Source organism: Bombus fervidus, chromosome 8, assembly GCF_041682495.2.
Source record: "Bombus fervidus isolate BK054 chromosome 8, iyBomFerv1, whole genome shotgun sequence".
Lineage (NCBI taxonomy): Eukaryota > Metazoa > Arthropoda > Insecta > Hymenoptera > Apidae > Bombus > Bombus fervidus.
The window spans coordinates 9,752,852-9,772,352 of record NC_091524.1 but is presented as its reverse complement, the minus strand read 5'-3'; the positions used below and the strand labels follow the sequence as shown (position 1 = coordinate 9,772,352).

The 19,501-nt window shown below is 35.2% G+C and overlaps 1 protein-coding gene across 2 annotated transcripts in view; it reads left to right on the top strand.

Annotated features, from left to right (window-relative positions):
* Gdap2 (ganglioside induced differentiation associated protein 2) overlaps nucleotides 1-19,501 on the top strand; it is a 67,974-nt gene that overhangs the window by 36,174 nt on the left and 12,299 nt on the right. For both annotated transcript variants that reach the window (XM_072008570.1, XM_072008571.1), the window contains exons 2-8: nucleotides 44-232; nucleotides 305-447; nucleotides 519-651; nucleotides 732-841; nucleotides 917-1,156; nucleotides 1,230-1,398; nucleotides 13,342-13,495. In XM_072008570.1, coding sequence (XP_071864671.1) covers nucleotides 48-232; nucleotides 305-447; nucleotides 519-651; nucleotides 732-841; nucleotides 917-1,156; nucleotides 1,230-1,398; nucleotides 13,342-13,495 — 1,134 coding nt within the window. In that variant the 5' untranslated portion in view covers nucleotides 44-47. The remainder of the gene's footprint in view (nucleotides 1-43; nucleotides 233-304; nucleotides 448-518; nucleotides 652-731; nucleotides 842-916; nucleotides 1,157-1,229; nucleotides 1,399-13,341; nucleotides 13,496-19,501) is intronic.

Below are 19,501 nucleotides of genomic sequence, written 5' to 3'. Positions count from 1 at the left end.
ACAAGCGATTCGTTGATTTTAATGATAAATTTATTTGTTTCAGCTGAATGAGGCTCATGGAACCCTTGGGTGTTGCCCCGGATATGGTGGAGACGGGCGCATTGAAAAAATGGTCCGACTTCCCTGTCCAGCACCGGTTCACCGATTACTCCAGTTCCATTGGAGAACCTACGCATCATACTATCAGTCCTTTCCCTTGTCAACCAGCACTTAACAACAAACTTGCGCTATGGTAAAGTTGTAATCAGTATGAAGAATAAATTTAATTTATCTATGAAGGATTATAAATAATATTGTATTTCAGGGCTGGAGATATTTCTGTTTTGCAAGTAGATGCAGTAGTGAATTCTACCAATGAAACAATGGATGATAACAGTCCTATGTGCCAAAGAATATTTGCTCGGGCTGGTTCGGCGCTTAAGATGGAAATATTTAATGAAATCAAAGGTACATAGCTTGTAAAATAAGAAATAATTAGATCGCTTGTAAGCATACAATATGAATGACTATGTTTACAGAGTGCAAAACAGGCGAAGTAAGAGTAACACAAGCCCATGGATTACCTGCACGTTTTATTATTCATACTGTTGGACCAGTATACAACGTGAAGTACCAAACAGCAGCTCAAAATACGTTGCACTGCTGCTATAGGTAAATTTTATCCATCTAAAGCAAATATATTTATGATATTTAGATAAATAGCATAAAATAGTACTTGTCTTTTCTTATAGAAATGTTTTACAAAAGGCACGAGAGCTTGGTTTACGCACGATTGCGCTACCGGTAATTAATACTGTGCGAAGAAATTATCCTCCTGATGCTGGAGCACATATTGCACTTAGTAAGTATGAATTATGTAAATTAGTATAAATTTCTAAGTTTAACGAGTATAAGTCCATACATTCCCTTGTAATAGGAACAATAAGGAGATTTTTGGAGCAATATGGTGATTCTATTACATGTATTGTATTTGTGTTGGAACCATGCGATCTTGGAATATACGAAGTTCTTCTTCCTCTTTATTTCCCAAGAAATTTAGCAGAGCAAGATAATGCGTGTTGGCAGTTACCAAACGATATAGGTGGGATGGATGGTGAACCTTTACTTCCTGATCGACAAATTAGAATCATCGACAATCCTCAACATGCTTTACATGGTAATAATATAAATCGATATTAAAAATGTGTATATTGGTGCAGTTATTTATTGAAATCTTCTGTTTATTATAGGCGATGAAAGTATAGAACTATCTGCGCAATTAGAAACATCCGTTAACATTGGTGAACACGCGTTTGCACAAATGCAGGGTGATTTAGATAGACAAAGACTCCTCGGGGAAAGGCCACCAGCTGATCCACTTGCGGATATCATGCTGAAGCAAATGCAACAGAAAGAAAGGTATGAATGTTTGAAAAATATTTTTAGATCAATGTTTTTCGTTTGGTTTACTCTATTATTTTAATATGGTAAATTTGACGAAATTCTGTATCAGTGCGCTTGGTATTGTAAAATGTTTAAATATAGAATATCAAAGTATTGCAAAATAGTCAACTTTAATAATGCATTGTTGCAATATTGCAATACGTTGTTTGTTCATTCAGAGAAGTGTTTTCCACTTATTTTTGTCAGGATGCTAATAAACATAGTATTTTATTCGCGCAATGTTACGAATGTAACTCTATACAAAATCAACATCGGTTTTGCGTGTCATAATGCTATTTTAACTGTTTAACAACAAGCCGCTATCTTGCTATGGCAATACGTATGTGGTGTATGCATCATCTCAGTGGAAAGAAATCCTTACTTATCAATATTTCATAATTTGTATATGCATCGTAAGTCGATAAGGAAGGAAATGGAATTGCCCTGTTTCTGTTTCTATATTTTACGTACGATTAAATTTTTTATCTATTGATATATTGATAAGATACTTCAAAAAACATACTTTCTCACTTATTAAATACAGGTTTTTTTAATACCAACCTTTGTTACGCGAATTCATCATTGATAAAAAAAAAAATCAATATTTTAATGCCGGTACTATTTGCGTAGTAACACGTATATTCATATTTGATATTAGTTTTCTTCTGGTTTTTTAACTTCACACGATTATATAATTCCACTAAAATATTCCTACAATTTGAACAATTTGTTATTCGTCCAATTAATTATTCTATTCATTACATAATATTGTTTTATTGCATTATAATATTTAGAATTATATTCGTAATTCTGTAGATTGATATTTTTATCTTCTCTTAAGCGATCTCACATCATATTATTTATTATACGTATATCCATATTGATCGAAATGTAAACATCGATTTCCTGTCAGTCAATGGAATCCTTCCCTACTCATTACGAAAGAAAAACTGTCTATCTTTATATAGACAGCTGCTATCAATAATATCATCGATGGAAACGGCCTCGTAACCTTTCCATGTCTATAAACTCGTTTACTAGAAATAGCAGAGTCAGGTATAAGAATATTCGATAACTAAACCACTCGAAAAATACAGTTCATCCCATTTTCCACGAAAGTTCGTTGCCCATAGTCGCCACTTTATTACACGACTATAATGTCTTTGTATTCACGCCAACAAGATAAATCATGTGTCCAATCATGATGATTCATTAAACAAGATAAGTATGAGATTCACTGAAGAATCCTAACGCTGTTTTATCGTATCTTGCACTAACGATAGAACCAGGTTGATAATCTGCAGTTTTGCACCTTGACAAAGATATATTTCTGTAATTTAACTCCAATTTTCTGCAATTTCTCTTAATAATGAAAGATTACATCATTGGTATAGATGTGTTGTCCTTTTGCTATTACTCTTGTAGGATCGATGACTTCAGCAATCATTCAAATATGTATACACAGTTTTCTTAAGTAATTTCAAATATACAATTTCCTAAAATCTGCTATATTGCTACAAAGATTTTGTAGCAGTCTTTGTAATAGTAATCAAAAACATCGTGCCCTCTCTTGAGATGGTGTTATTCTTAACAACATGACTTTCCAGGTATAAAATCAAAATGTTAAACTTCAGTTTGTAGAAAGAAAATATTTTCAGATATAACCCTGGATAACGAATTCAATAATTTCAAAATTCTAAAAATACTCTGAGTTAAAAGTCTCTTTAAATAGCATGGAAAAATTACAAGCGTGAAGATTTAAGTATGTCAATCATAGTACAGTGCACATACAGGGAAAGAAATATGAGTCTACGTTATAAAAAATGAATACACGTGCTGTATGTGTGTCAGGAAATTATTACTCGATACTTGCAGGTATATATGACCCTTGTAGTGAAAGGGTTAAGGGTACTTCACAACAACACAGTGTTACTGAATATTTCAAAATTTTCATTTAATTTAATACCTTGCAATATTGATGAAAATAATCGCTACAAGCATTGTCTTTACATAGGGAACTTCAGAAGATATACAATAGAAGATGTGAACCTTGCAGATCCCCTGCACCATTGTTGTTCATCTTTCGATGTTGAAAATTTAATTTTTCATTTTAATAAAAGAAGATGAACATTTATAACATCGTTGCAAACTTTCGTATAAAATAAACCTTGCTACAATAAATCTTGTACATGTTGTGTTAATTGTTTGTAAGATCGACAATGCTAATTTTTTGTATAAATTTCTTACAAGATCGGTAGCATCGGTTTCTTTGTCAACTTCTTGCAAGCTGAACAAATGCTAAATAATAGTATAAATAATAGTATAAATCTTCATGTCCTTAGTCACTCAGAAGTATCTCATGTTTTTCAAAATGTTCACACGCCAATCATGCCGGATGTACGTAGTTTATTTTGCGTGATTTCAACGACGCCGTAAACATTGAAACATCTGGCTCCATTGACGACGATCTTCCGTATATGTATTTTGCGAGTGAAAATTGCTCCACTTACAGCAACATTGCCACACCATTAACAATTCAACCGTTCCTTTATTACCGTGTATATCGAATAGACAGAAACGTTCAGTACTTTCTACGTTCCACCGCGTGAACAGCCAATTTCTTGGTTTTCAGACTAAGTAAATGTAAATTCCGGGAAACCGACTTTTTATTACCTTCTGTGTTAATTCAAGGTGTGTCTTAAAAGCACGTTCTCGACGAGGGAGTGTCTCGAATCGGTCATTTCGTTGATGGAGCACCTTGAATCCATTTTAATCGAGGCCACGGTCGCGAAATCGTGAACACAATCGATTGAGAAATCGTCCTGAGTCGTCGTGATCGTTATCTTTTCTATGAAGCTACAAACTCATTTGTTCCAACCTAAATGAGAAATCTATCGTAAAAAGTAGTTGTTTCTTTCCAATATTTATTTTTTTATACGGTTTTGCTATGTTCAATAAATTTCGTAGCTAATTGCGAATTTTTTTAAATGTATAACTATAGTTATTCCATATCTTATAATAGATTACAAATTGTGAAAATTATGTCTTTTATGAATCGCGATCATTGGACATAAATCGTACCTGATTTTTTATATATTCTCATTATGTTCATTGAAATTCATAATCAATTTTTATGTGACAGCAGGAATTTGTAAAACGAAATTAATAATAGCACACGCATGGATTACGAAGTATTTCAGGAACACTAGCAATGTTTGTTATAATCCAAGATAATGGCGTGATATTGGCAAAATTATGCTTCCGACTTCCGCAGGAACCTGGAAAATCGTTTGCTTTCTGTTTTCCAGTTCGAGGAAAGGCTCGATTTATCGCGTAGCGTGTATATCGATGATGAATCTTCCTGTAGCCTTCAGGGAGCTTTAAAGCAACGACGCATACCGGAAAATCGAACGACGTTCTATTTTCATTTCGTTAAAAGCATGGTGTTGAAATAATTACAATGAGAATGAATGGAGGACGAATCGTATATACAAGGTGTGCAATCATTGTACAAAATGAATGTCGAAAGAGGATGATCCTACAAGGAAAGATAAGTAAAGAAAAGAAGATTCTGAATATTTTCCTTTGACAATTGATAGTGAAGATTATTTTGATGTTAGAAAAATTGAAGATAAATAATACGTAAAACATAAACAATGTAAAATAATTGAGAACCGTGTATAATGATTTAATTCAAGGAGAGTCGTCGTATGCAACATCATGTGTTTTGAACAATTTCTGCATTAGTAAAACGAATCTTAGAAATTATACCTTATTTTTATTTGCAAACTCATTGTGAGTATACAGAGATAGATAGTACCATACAAAGATTGATAAGTAAGATATCAACGTTATTTGTAAACGACGTATCATTCCCTTGTGACAAAACTATGAACGTGCAAATATCCGTTTTTCTTAGTCAGGAAAAGGATACGATATCTTTTCATTTTGCGTTTTACTACATAGATTAAAGCAATGAATGTATTTAACAAACATAGTATAACAGTGATGATTGTACTCTAAGCTTGATTTATCGCCTTATCTGATTAAGAGAATTATTCGATTTAATTTTTCAATTATGTGTTTTACCTTGAGGTGTGAGTTTTTATAATCTATCGACGATTCGTTCGACCATGAAACAGGATCAGTTTTAACACAATCCTTTTTTTTCTATCGTCAAAAAAAATTCTTAATTTTAGGAAAAATATAAGAAAATTGTTATTCCAATGCTACTATGATTTTTCTTAAAACGTTAAAAATTTCTTTCTTTGTTTAAACAAGGATAAGATTCGGACATACGAAGTATATATAAATACGGGAACTTCAATGAGATTAAATGAGCGCATAGGCAAAGTATATTCAAAACCTCATATCCAAATATTGTATTTTATATTCTTCACTTATTGCTTCACACAGAATCGCTCTCTTTTCCATTGTACCATAATTGTTGGAATACTTGGTATTTCTCGTATTCTGGTATTTCGATTCGTTGAGAAACGACCATAATACTTTTAATCGAAAATCATGTGGAAGAAATCGACTATTAGAGATCGTTGGGATGTATACTCGTGGCAAAGGGGTTTAGAATAACGTGGAATAACGGAACGTTAAGGAGATATTGATTTCAATCTTCTGCTTTGTATCTTGACAATTTCAATCCCACTGTCTGAGACGATAATCGAAGGTAATGATCGAACAGTAGCAGCAGCAGCAGCAGCAGCTGGTTTCCACCGAACGAACGCCGCGTTTTATTAGATTAGAACCAATCGACCCAGAAATGTGAAAGCGTAACGCAATTTCGGGTCGAGCTATCAATACAATACCCGCCATAAAATTAACCAATTGCGAAACAAAATAGTCAACTCGAATTCCAAACTTCTGACAATTGCACGAGTTTACAGAGGGGAAAGCAGAATGTATCATCGTAATTCCGTGAAATTGTTCAAGTAACATTTCTAAAAATGACTTGATATTAACGCTTATAATAGTAATTTTTCTACGTTTAATTTGTGCCGTATCATTATCAGAATTAATATTATCACAGTTATACTTCAAATTAGAATGTTCTTTACAAATTGCATTCGTATGTGTATTATGCAAATCAAACATTTGCCGGAGACCTTCGCTGCTAATATTTCGACAAGGACAGTGATGATAAAATGAGTAAAATCTTGTGTGTTTATCTTACAAATTACAAGCTATTTTATTTTGGATGTGTATTTATCTCACTTGATGTTAAAAAGTGAAATTATAAAAATTGTTTCTGCAATAGAATTTGTCAATTTTATTTTAAGCTATTTTATTTTGGATAAGTATTTATCTCACTTGATGTTAAAAAGTGAAATTATAAAAATTGTTTCTGCAATAGAATTCATCAATTTATCGATATTAGTAGTTAACGAAGTCACGCAAGATAATCCTAGAATTTCAAAACATACTGAAACAATTTCCAAACAATTTATTGCAACTAAAAACCGTATTAGATCTGTACTTTTATGGTCATTGGCTGACACAGTCGGAATTAGTCAACGTACAAGAATCAGACATAAGAATCGGATTGGAAAATAGAAGCAGCTATAAATACTCTTGTACAAAACGCGTGCATCACGCATTCCTACGTGAACCCACGTCTAAAAATTCACGTTAGGTAATGGAAAATATAACGTATCGATCCTGCTACGTTAGCCAAACGTTATTCGCGTAATCAGTCAATAGGGCTACATGAAAAGCGACAACTTTCTGTTTGGGAACGCTCCCAATTTCGCATATTCCAGTGACACGTGCGTGCCATGCATCACAGTGTCACTGATTCAGGGAATTCTGCACTTGGAATTAACGTATATACTGTTTGTATAATTAATAGTATCTATAATGTTAAATACAGGTGTTTTCAATTGATCCGTAGTAACGAAAAAATCGTTCTCCAGGTGGAAAATCGTATGAAATTTATTTATCGAGAATTTGGCTGAGTTTCTGAGAAACGAAGTTAAAATTATAGCATAAAATACTATTTATAGAAGTTCGACTCATATTCGTAGAAAACTTTGTTTTTAAACGTCGTAATTTTTCATCTTGTTACGCATAGTAAATAATTCTTTACTCTAAATCATGTTATTTCATTATATTATTAGACAGATACGTCCAACTTTGTTATTAAATTTTAAATCAGAATTTTGTACAGGAAGATTTCGATAAACGTGGAATCTTTACAAATATCCTTAAAAATATAATTTTTGTCGTAAAATGAATTTTGCATAAAGGTATAATATAAATAATTAATTTATCACGGACGTATGCCACTAACAGAAGAACGTGAATTCTGAAATTTGTTTAAAAATTGTCTACTTATATTATTACTTTTTATTTGAAGTTGACCCTTGTCATTCTTAACCCTTGTCAATGTTGTCAGTTGAAGTAGAACGTTTGCGTTTGACAACACCGTTGACGATCGAAGCGATAAGGCCAGAAAAGAAATTAGTAGTTATAAGAATAACATCTGAGTAATTAGTCAACGCCCCGCGAATCGAACGTAATAACAGATCGCGCCCCTATTCTGCCGGCTTTTTACTCATCGAACACGCAATAGTCTAAGCTGAGCAGGCGCCGTGACGCAGCCAGCGAAGGCGCGCGCCCACAAACCCAACGAAGACGCGGCGTCCCGACGTCGTTTCTCGCCTCGTAGTCCCGTCTTCCTCGTTCAGGCAGCTCAGTGCGTTGCGACTCGTCGCGGAGGCTTGTCGTGTCCATCGACAAATTCAGACGTGCGTTCGTATCAAACCTTGTCCACACATCCGTGAATTCTACCAACTTTCGTTCTCGTGAAAAACAAAACTTTCTTTCGTCGATTGAACTGTCGAGACTTTGTATCGGTAATCAAGTATAAATTTACGAGTCGGGAGTAGGTTAAAGTCGGGACAAAATAGAGTAAAAATCGTCTGCAAGTTAGCATCTGGACCGATGACACTACCAAGACTCTCTCTCTTAATGATATATAGAGCGAAGTAGAAATATAAACTTTCATCAGTGGCGAAGAGAATTATAGTTTTACTGGTAGAACTTGTGAAGATTCCATTTTGCAATTGGAGGAAGAGTGTCTGCTCGAGATACACGAGGCAGATACATTTTCGATAACAGAGTGTGCACATTGTCAGAATGGTCATGATTGACATGGTGGACGTGATCGAAGACGAGGACCGGTGCGTATTGGAAAATTGCTTTTTTCGTTATGTACCGATTTTCATCGGTAATTCGTCGTAACCCGCCCTCCCCGTCGTGTCGTGTGTTTCCGTGTTACGTAAATGTACCGCATCTGACGCGTTGATCTTTGACGTCGCGAGAGACGTTCGTGCGTTCAGCTTTGTTTAATTTGGAGAATTTCGCTGTTGGACATTTGCCGATGTTGCGACTGGTTGCGAAAAGGGTGACAGAGGGGGTGGAAAACGCTGGAGCTTTCACGTATATAACGAGGATTTCCGAGCCGAGCTTTAATCGTTTTCCAATACGCGGGAACATTATTTTTGGTCCAACGCCCAGTTTTGTTTTGCGCCCTTCGTTGCTTTTGGTAATGCTCCAACAAACTGATTTCTCCATAAGTGGCGTAGCTTTTACAGGTTTTGCTATTCGAAGAAAAATATTATACTTCAACTATTTTGTAATGATATTGGTACCATACTTTGATTTGATTTTATTTTATTGTATTTTTGGTGTACGCATGGGTTTCTTCGACGGTTTTAACTTAGAGACGGGGAGCTTAGGATGACGCGAGCTTATTGTTAGTATATTTACGCATCGTAAGCCTTTCATGGACGTAATCCACGATCATGGGAGGAAAATCGTATCGACCGTTGAGAGAATAACAATAGAGCCGGAATCTTGAACGATCAACGTACAATCATGATCGCTCACGATGACCCAATAACCGTGAAAAATGTTTAATTGGACCGTGAACCATTTCGTAATTCGACTCGTTCAATGAGACGTTCTCTTATCGAATCGTAATTTGTTTCTCTTTATTTATTTATGAATCTGTAATTTTTATAATGTGTGGAACATTTGTAGTAACATTTAAAACAGCAAATTTCTGTTTGCGTTGTATTTCTTTAACTATATTCATGAAGATATAAATTTGCATAACTCTAAAGTATATTGAGATTAACCAATCAAACTCGTTTTGTATCCGGCAGGCAAAATTTAATAAAACACATTAGAAACGTCGCGAGCGTCTCATAGCCACAATTTCTTATATAAATTTGCATAAATACGTGCAATCTTCCGTCATAAATTACAGTAAACCGAGCAGATAGGTTTATCTAATCGAATTCTTTAATCTCTTATCAATATTTTTCTAATTAAATCATATACAATATTGATCGCGCTAACGATGCTAACTCAAGAAAGCATACGAAGATGATTATACGTTCAACTCGCGAAAACGCTCATCTCACTCTCTACTTTTCTCGGGGAACAAGGGGAACAATAGTTGGAACGCGTTCTGCGAGCAGACATCATTGGAAGGACAATGGGAGACATAACAATTAAAGAAACAGTCGCACTCCGCCAGTAGTATACGACAGTCCATTGTCAGACACGAATTGTCATCGTGAAAATCAGCTGATACGGTTGCTGGTATGCTTTGAGTTCCATCGAAACATACAGTTGCTCGCACAAGTATTCGAACACTTCTAAGAGCCTCTAACGAATATATTTCAATTTTATCATGTAATGAGACTCGAATGACATAATTATATTGGCAAAGTTTGAAACAAATCTGAACGTATACGTAGTTACAAAATATGTAGTACAACTGTACATTTTGCACTTATCCATTATGTCCTTAATAATCTTCAATATTTAATGAGTTCTCAATGCTTAAAGAGTTTATATCTTATTATATGTTTAAGATGACTAATCATGTTGTATACTAATTCTCTACATATGTTTTCGATAAATATCTTGTAACTACTACGTACACTTTCAACTTGGTCTCAAATTTCACCAATATAACCATGGCAGTCGCCATCTCGATAGAAGCTAGCGAAATTTCAAAATATTTTCTGTAACACGCAACATACGTGTAGGTATATATGATAAAAGTTTCCTATGATAGGTGTTTGCATAGTTTCGCGAATCACTGTAAATAAGGTTCTGCTCGCGGTTTCATCGAATTCGTATCAGTCGTGTGTGTATGTGTGTGTTGTGGCCTTGAAACTAGCTTTGTAGGGGGAGAAAAAAAAAGTTAAAAATTGCGACGAGGAAGGTCGATAGCGACGCGGTGGAACTTAGTGTCAGCGAGAGGGGAAATTCTGCTTCTTTGGATGAACCCCGTTTAACCGTAGTTTAACTCGATTAACGACGTTAGGTGAAACGATTCACGGAGCGCACGTGAAACGTGCTCATTGATTTTAGTCGAATGGAATATTCATGGACGCGTCCACGCGCGACGCTACGCGACAAAACGGCACTGTCGCGTGTCGGCGAAATGGCGCTGCTCGATTCAAGGGGTCGATTAACACATTGACTGCCGCATTAGTCGTCGCTGACGCACGTTACTACATTTCTTAGGACCATTAAAATAAGATAAATTCCATAGGCTAATAATTTGTTGTCAACAATGTGAATCACTTAGATAATATTGTCGGAGGAAAAATGCGCAAGTACGATACTTCACGAAAATGAAATTCGTCGTGAATTTTCTGGACGCATTAAGGCTACTACCCTGATACCTGTAACACGGAATGTGCAATTGATTATTGGATACGTTTGAGGTAATCGGAGGATTGTAACCGGAAAACCACATCGTTTCGTTTTGTGTAATTATACACATATCGTGACGTTTATATTGGTAAGATTGTACGCTATGTTTCGTAGCTATAAAATTACTCCAAATATTCCAATTTTGATATATCGATATGGTAAGGAGAGATGCTTGATATATTTTAAAATCGTATTGCAAACAATCTATTTTGTTGCTTTTCAAAAAGGACCTATTATATTGGTAAAATGAAAAACTATGTGATTCTTGTTTGATATTTCTAAAACGGGCATGACAAAATATTTTATTATATAAAAATTGAACTCAGGATATGGTAAAACGAAATTGTAACATCTTTTATAAATTTAACTCTCCTATTTTGTATACTTTTAATCTTATACCTCGTATCTAATATGAGTATCGAACATTTTATAGGATGGTTTTATGAGACACGATGTATAGCGAACTTTTCATGCGACGAGTTTCTGTAAGATGAATTTTATAATTTTATATAATAAGATTCGTGTAATCAGGCTTGTATCGCAATGTTCTTGCTCTAATCTTTGTATCACAAAATTATACGTCCATCCGTGACACGATCTTCGTTTAGAAAAATTTATATTAAGAGCCTCGTATTGCGAGTTTTCTATTATGAGCCACATATTCTGAACTTCATCACTACGAGTATCGTATTATGAAATTCACACTTTACGTTCTCTATTATGGACGAGTTTCACATGGTAAACATCGAATTACGACACCGGTACAATAAAATTTCCATCGTAAACATAGGCATAGTTTATATTCCCAGGGTCAGTATTATAACATTTTAATTATGAGATACATATTTAGAGGATTATACGAGTTCGTGCTGCGAGATTGCTATCCAGTGGGTCGCATGTTTTCGCAAAACCGCACGCTCTCCTCGTCACCGCGATTAACGCTACGTGATACGGCGTCGATATTCCAGACACGAGTCGACCAGTTTTATGTTTCTTGTTCACGAACAATCCGTAACGAATGAAATTAGCGATGAAGTTGCGCCACCGGCTGGAATTTTCGGTGCGATTCCGCACCGTTGAGATCCTGACCGGCGATTGCAGGGTGAAACTTACATCGCTAGCAACATGAATATTCGATTCTCGAAGAGAAATGTAAATTTCAAGATTCCAACCTTCGAATTCAAACGAGCTACTTCGCGTATCGTCACTTGCTAAATTACGTTCAGCTGGATCCTTTGTTTGAAATTTATTGCTGACAGCAAGATTATCGCCTCTGGGGACAAACTAGACGAACAAACGTTACCCGCCTCGATGTTGTAGTCGTAATTGTTTGCAATATAATTATAACTTATGATGCATCGAATAAACATCGGATGTCGGGCTTGTTAGAAAATGTCAGACGATTTATTGATTCAGTCGGTTACGAGAGTGACGTGGTCCATATAGTTACGTTATACGCGATTTGTAAACAAGACTTCTTTGCTGAAATATCAATCGTTCCGACTGTTCTCTGTGCAAATGGGATCAGGCGATCTCCATCTCATTTAAAATACAATTGAAAAATGCATTTATAACGTATGCACAAATATACGAGAAGGTCTTATTAATCGTAGAAAAGAAGAGAAACGTAACCCATAATTGATACAATGAATGAAAATTCATTCGAGGGAAATTTTAATTGAAGATTATATTTCCGAATGCATTTCTATTGCTGTAATATGCTGTTTAGTTATACTTTTCAGTGTCTTAACATTTTCCTATCGATAAATCGGTGTTTTTATAGAAAATATCATTTTTATTTTCAATCTCATAGTCTGGCTATATACTATGTGAAAAAATAATTATGATTATGGTGTCATATATATATATGAGTAACAATGATTAAAGGTTCAAAAATCTAAAAATTTTCTAAAATGTTAAAAAGTCTGAAAGTGTGAAAACAATCAACTCTGATACGTGATTAATGGCAGACTTGTTGAATAACAAATTAGTTTCCTGAATGTTTCAGTCGAAGAAAAAACACACTGAAACTAAACGGCATAAGGCAACATAAGGCTTCTGTCAATATTTCAAGTAATACTTTATCAACTGTCAGTCTACAGCCTATATATAGTCCATAATATTCCGAGAACAATCATCGAAGTGGCTCTTGTTCCATTGTTTCAGATACGAGAGGCTCCTCAGGAGAGCGAAAACGGAGGATCTGTCGGAAGTTTCAGGAATTGGCTGCCTCTATCAAAGTGGTGTCGATCGTCAGGGTCGACCGGTCGTCGTGTTCGTCGGCAAATGGTTCCCCGCCGCTAAAGTCAATCTAGACAAGGTAAGATCGAAATTTATCGAGCCTCGAACACGAACTTCGACCGCTAGGTCGAATCCATAGTGACACGCGAAAGTATTCGAACTTAGCAGAGGGAATTTTTATCAAAATATTACGTGCGTTATACGCAACTTTTTGAAATTTCCTTCCAACTATGACGAAATATGACTATCATAAATATGTTGCTGAACTTTGGAATCAATCTGGAAATCAGTAAATGTAGGTTATGAGTTGTTCATTGCTGTCATGTCTTTAGCAAAAAATTAGTATAGAGTTAGTAAACGAATGCGTATAATTATTGAATGAATAATGGATACTCTGTTCGAGAGAACGTGTAATTAAGGCATTGAGGACAAAAGAGAACAAGTCATATCTTTTTTTTAACATAGATCTATATTATTTAATTTATTCTAATAACATTAATTTATCCTATATTTACCATACAAAAGTGGATGAATTCATTCTTTTCTAAATCAAACTTAGATAACGTAAGAGAGGATCATAATCATAAAATTTCTCTGTAAGTGTTGAAATACTTTCACGGGCCACTTTAGATCGATAATTTTCAATGCTAGTATTCGAAAAGTTATCCGACTACTTGTTTCTTTATCCTCTTGCGATTCTGTTATTTTTCTTTGCTTACCGAATACGCAATGTAAAACAGTTACTCGAGAGATAACGAGCTAATTCTAGCTTTACCGTACATATAATTGTATGATATTTTGAATTAGCATGTCTGCTCGTGAGATTAGCACCATTCCGTCGTAAAGATACAAAATGCAGGAAATCGCAGATAGTGTTTACTCACAAACACCCTAAAAGATTACGTTCGTGCTCCAACATACTCGTGCGAATGTTCCAGCATTCTACTCGTACAAGACAATGTGTTTTTCGTTGCAGTACGTCGATATAATACAGACATTCTGCAGTGTCTTATATCCAACTTGATATTTTAATTTTTTCAGTACGAACATCGAATATTGTTCGAACCTTAGGAGGTTGCTAATTTATTATCACATTTCTACAATCAAACACTCCGAAAATATATTTTTTATCTTTCGGTGAATTGAAAAACGTAGTTCCTCGGAAATTTCACAAATTACGACGATCTGTGTATAAAAATACGCTTTGTGTATTTTCCAACGCATTAAATCTCTCAGGAATCGTAAACAAAGGTATGCTATAGTTATTAAAAGCACTACAATCGTTGATCGTAACGCACAAACACTGCTGAATAAATCGAGTAGATTTCTCCTAAGAACAATCAACCCTGGTTTACGTACAATCGGAGTTTAAGATTTTCACCTTTGATCCGGCCCTATTCTTAACCATCCACGAACGTACCATGAACACGTGAACAGGCAGTGATCGTCTCGTGATTCAAAAACGTAGAAAAGAACGCGTAATGAAACATAGTCGCGAGAGGAAAGCTTGGTGAGAGCTTGAAATCAATACACTGCGCTGTAGGGGGCTAACCTCGCCTCTTTTATTATGGGCCTAGCGTGTTTTGCGGTTCTTTACAAGCAGATCGATTCGTTTAACATATCTACACATTAAAAGGAAATTGAGGGCCATTCGTAATAAAAACCACTACCGACAGGATCTTTTCGATTTTCTAGATTATTATACTTTCTAGTAGTAGAACATAGGATCCACAATATGCTAGAATGGAATATCATTAATGGATTTGCCATGTTTATGTATTTATGGGAAGCTTAAAATTTCACATTATACAAATATACGTAACACAAATATATTACAGAGATACTACACAAATATACCTAAAGTACAACATTTAGTAGGTGAAATAGAAGTCTGGTTATATTTTCCTAATTAGGTTTGTAAAAACTTTCTTTTTCACTTTTTTCAGATTACACATAGACAGATTTTTTAATTTTTTGGATTGTAACGTATATATATGCAATAATCAAAAGAAGATTCACACAGACAATGTGATGACAATGATAACACGGCGATTTATGTATTTACGCGAAACATAACGTTCGTAATATTTTATAAGAATCTTCTTTTTTGGGGGATTTAAATGATTTCTTCTACCACAAATTAAATCTGCCATTGAATATATGTTGAAATTCGCAATAAATGAAAGTGTCGGCGTATACGAGATACGGTGGCGGTATTTCATCGAATATCGGCGTCGAGAATTAACGAGAGGACGTTTATAAATATTCAAACGGAGTTGGAAATCGTTCGAAAAGGACGTTCGATTCTTTGAATTTAATTTTAGAAGGTTCTCTTCGAAAAATAGTGAACAATATATGATAAAACGTGGAACGAACGTTGGTAAAAGGAATTAGCAAATTGCTTATTCAGCAGAGAGACGCGACAATAGCAAGGACCGGAAACGATTTAGAATTATTCATTGGCCAGATCGAATGTTTATTCAGAACGGCGCTTATTCGATGATCCTACCAAATCCTTCGCGACGCGACGTGTCACTGATACGATCGTCGTTTGATAGCTTTGACCATAGGTTAGCATGTTGAACGGACAGCCCTTTAAGTGAATCATCTTGCATCACTGACGCTGCCTCTCAATAGCCAGACTGGCGAGATTCAAAGTTGAACGTGATATGCGAAAGTTCAACTTCCGTTCGTGAAATCTTCCAATACGTGCATCGATGTTTCGTGGTAGAAATTGTGTCCATGCATTGTCGCATAAATTATTCACGAACGTTACATTCAATTGTTGGATAATAAATTATGTGAATAATCAAATTACAGATTTTTCGGATATACATATGAACCTTTTAAAAAATCAAACTGATCAATTCCGCTATGTACAAAAATATCGATTTTACGTTGTCAAGGTATATAATTAATACGTCTCAGGAGACGAAACCTCGTTTTAATACATTTATTTATCATAAGAAGATGGTATAAAGAATTGTAAATTTTAAAGGGAATTAACAAAAATAATTAGTTTTTAAATCAATAGTTTTTAATAGCTCTGTGCGTTTTAATTTGTGAAATGAATCAGCGTGACTTCTAAGCGACTCGTACCTATACTTTTCGTGAAATTTAAAAGTCTATTCTACTTCAGCTCAAAAAAAAGCTTCGTCTTTCATATAAAATAATCTAAACAAATCTCTTCCGCATTTCTCTTACTTTATTCCACGCAACTGCTTCCGTATACTTAGACAAACTTCTAATTTTCTATAATATCGAATCTAGAGAAAAACAAAGTTTTTATCGACAGAGAAACTACCAAGAAAAACACGACAACCAATCTCGACATTAGTCGACTCTTCCTCCAGATTACCTCAAACAAACTACCATAATTTGCTATCATTTTCGCATTTCACCTCGCTATCTCTTCCAAGCTGTCATCTATCCCAACCAAGGAAATACAAAAGACGCGTTCTGCCTCTGTCGAGTACAACTTTCCATTGATTCGATACACAATACGTTCTCGAAGCATCACGTCAGTCGCACTCGCGAGGATCTCATTACTCCTGCGTGTATCAATATCATCTTTGCTCGTTGCTCTCGTCCTCTCGGCTCTGTCCTCATCCCAGTGGAGTGGCGACGAGCGCAGTACCGCCAGGCGAATCGATATTTACACGTCCAGAAATAGACCGACCACGGAACAACTCCCAAGCCGAGGGCGCACCAGCTCCTCTGCAACGTCGTGCCGGTGGATCCGCCCTGGGAAAAACTTTGTTCTGGTCCCTACACGTGACCCTCTTCTGCGTGATGCGTAGCGTTATTTCCTTTGAGGAAAAGTCGACAACGCCGGAAATAACCGGCGGCCGATCGAAACGGAAACATCTGCACGACCTCGCCCCGATCACGCACCGATCAACTCATTTTTCCCATGGCTCACGACTGACGTCGATCGTAATCGATGGACCGAAAGAATTCCCATGCTAACGAGCCTCTGTCCACCATTTTTTGCGTTAACAAAAATCTCTGTCTTCTTCTAATATCGTTTCTTTTCTCTGTTCGTTTGTTCCTTTCTATTCGTAATATATATATCGAAGTAATCGAAGTTAGAGATGGTTTTAGTGAATTGAAATTGTAAGAAGAGGTTTGCAGTTGTGTTTCTAGTGGTTTTGCCGAGTGTACTTTTTATTAGCTGGCAACGATCGATCAAGTAATCTGCTTGTAGTTGTAACTTAATGTCAAATTCATTTACACTTGAATTATATTGATCGATATACTGGTGAATAAGTATGATCGTACAATTGAATAGCTGATAGAAGTTTGTCCTGTTTCACGGCTCAGTGTTCGATATTGCTCGTCTAACGTTCCTTCAATTTACCCCGTCCTTCTACTTTTCATTCCTTTTCTTATCCTTCTTTTCATTAATTTTTTTTTCTCACTCATCCATTAATGTAAAAATCGTATCAACGATAATTCATTCTTCCCGATTTTCCAAGATTCATGAAACTCTGTAAGCGACCGTGAATCGTCGAAATTATACGCAATGGAACGCCAACTGACATGGAATGAACGTACGTGGTCTTGAAGGAAATTGCGCGAAGATTGAGGACACAGTAACATTCCATCCCCAGAGTGACAGATCAGGCAATAAAAAAAAATATATAGGATGCTGTCAAAAGGACAAGGCAAAAGAAGTCGCGGCTCCGGTTCCTCCTGCTTCGATGTAGGTCGCTGTCCGAGATTCAAGGACGCACTCGATCATTCTCCCCCTGACCTCGCGAGAGCAATTTCAGGTCACACATTTATCGGCTCGTGAAAAACTACGACGAAAGGATATGCTCTCGCCTGGCTTCCACGTCGTTACGATCACCCGGTCTATTCAATATCCTTACGGTCCTGACGTTTAAGGTATCGACAACCTATCCACGATATTTTCTGCAGAAAATTTGATTTTCCAGCCAGTCGTTCGCCTTCTTTTTCTAGAACTGATCTGTTTCTTTACTTTCCTTCAAAACACGTTGAAAGAAGAATATATTGCTTGATCTTGTCACTTTGGAAATTGAAATAGCTGAGTTTCAGTGGATTTTAGATATAACGGAAAGAATTTATATCAAATTTCACATAATTTGCTTTGTGATTATTGCTCGAATTTAGAATTTGGAAGCTGCTCTATATTTATATATTAGCTCTATATTATACTGTTTGGAAATAGAATTTTATATTATGGAAAAAGAATAGGAAATAATTTTATAATATAATTAGTTGAATTTACGAGAAACCATTATATGTAGAAGTATAGTTCAGAAGGATGAATAAAGAATTACATCATTAATAAGCAATTAAATTTTCATCATATGAAATTACGTTAGAGATCTGGTTAGATGTTTCAACGTTTTTAATAAATCTATATAAAAATTGTCTATTAGTGTTAGATATATTTATTGACCATAATTTTATTCAATATATATTTTATTAAATTATAATAATAGAAGTGTTAATCATATATTGTTATTCTTCTGAGCTTTGTCACGTTTGTCTTACAAATCGTTAAGAGGAAAATTCATAAAGAATTATGTAGGTGTTTAAATGAGACATATTGCATGAACAATTTTCGCAAAAATCAGTCGCTAAATTTAAATCGTACACATCATCATATACATTATACATGGTATAATCAAACATTATTGATACATGAATATTGTTATTATTAACGAAGTGAATAATTTATAATTGTTCCGTTTCTAATTCATCCTTTGATACAATCACAGCTGCAATTTGAATACGTAGTTTACTAAATTATATTAACCCACTATGCTACGAAGAGACCATTGTGTTTAGCCTTAACATATGTATGTATGTTTGTTTATGCCTCTGCAAACTTAAAAACGTTGTTACGTTTACAAGACCCGATCGATTCGTGTCCGTCAAGTTGTAGGCTATGTAGCATATAGGAAAACAGTGTTTTCAATAAAAAATCAAGATCACCTTCAGTTTTTTTAAATGACATTATACGTCTCAGACTTCATAGAGTTGTAGTTGACGTCGACGATCGACCTTCATTGTTTATTGTAGTATTATTAAATTGAAATTAGAGTACCCCGAT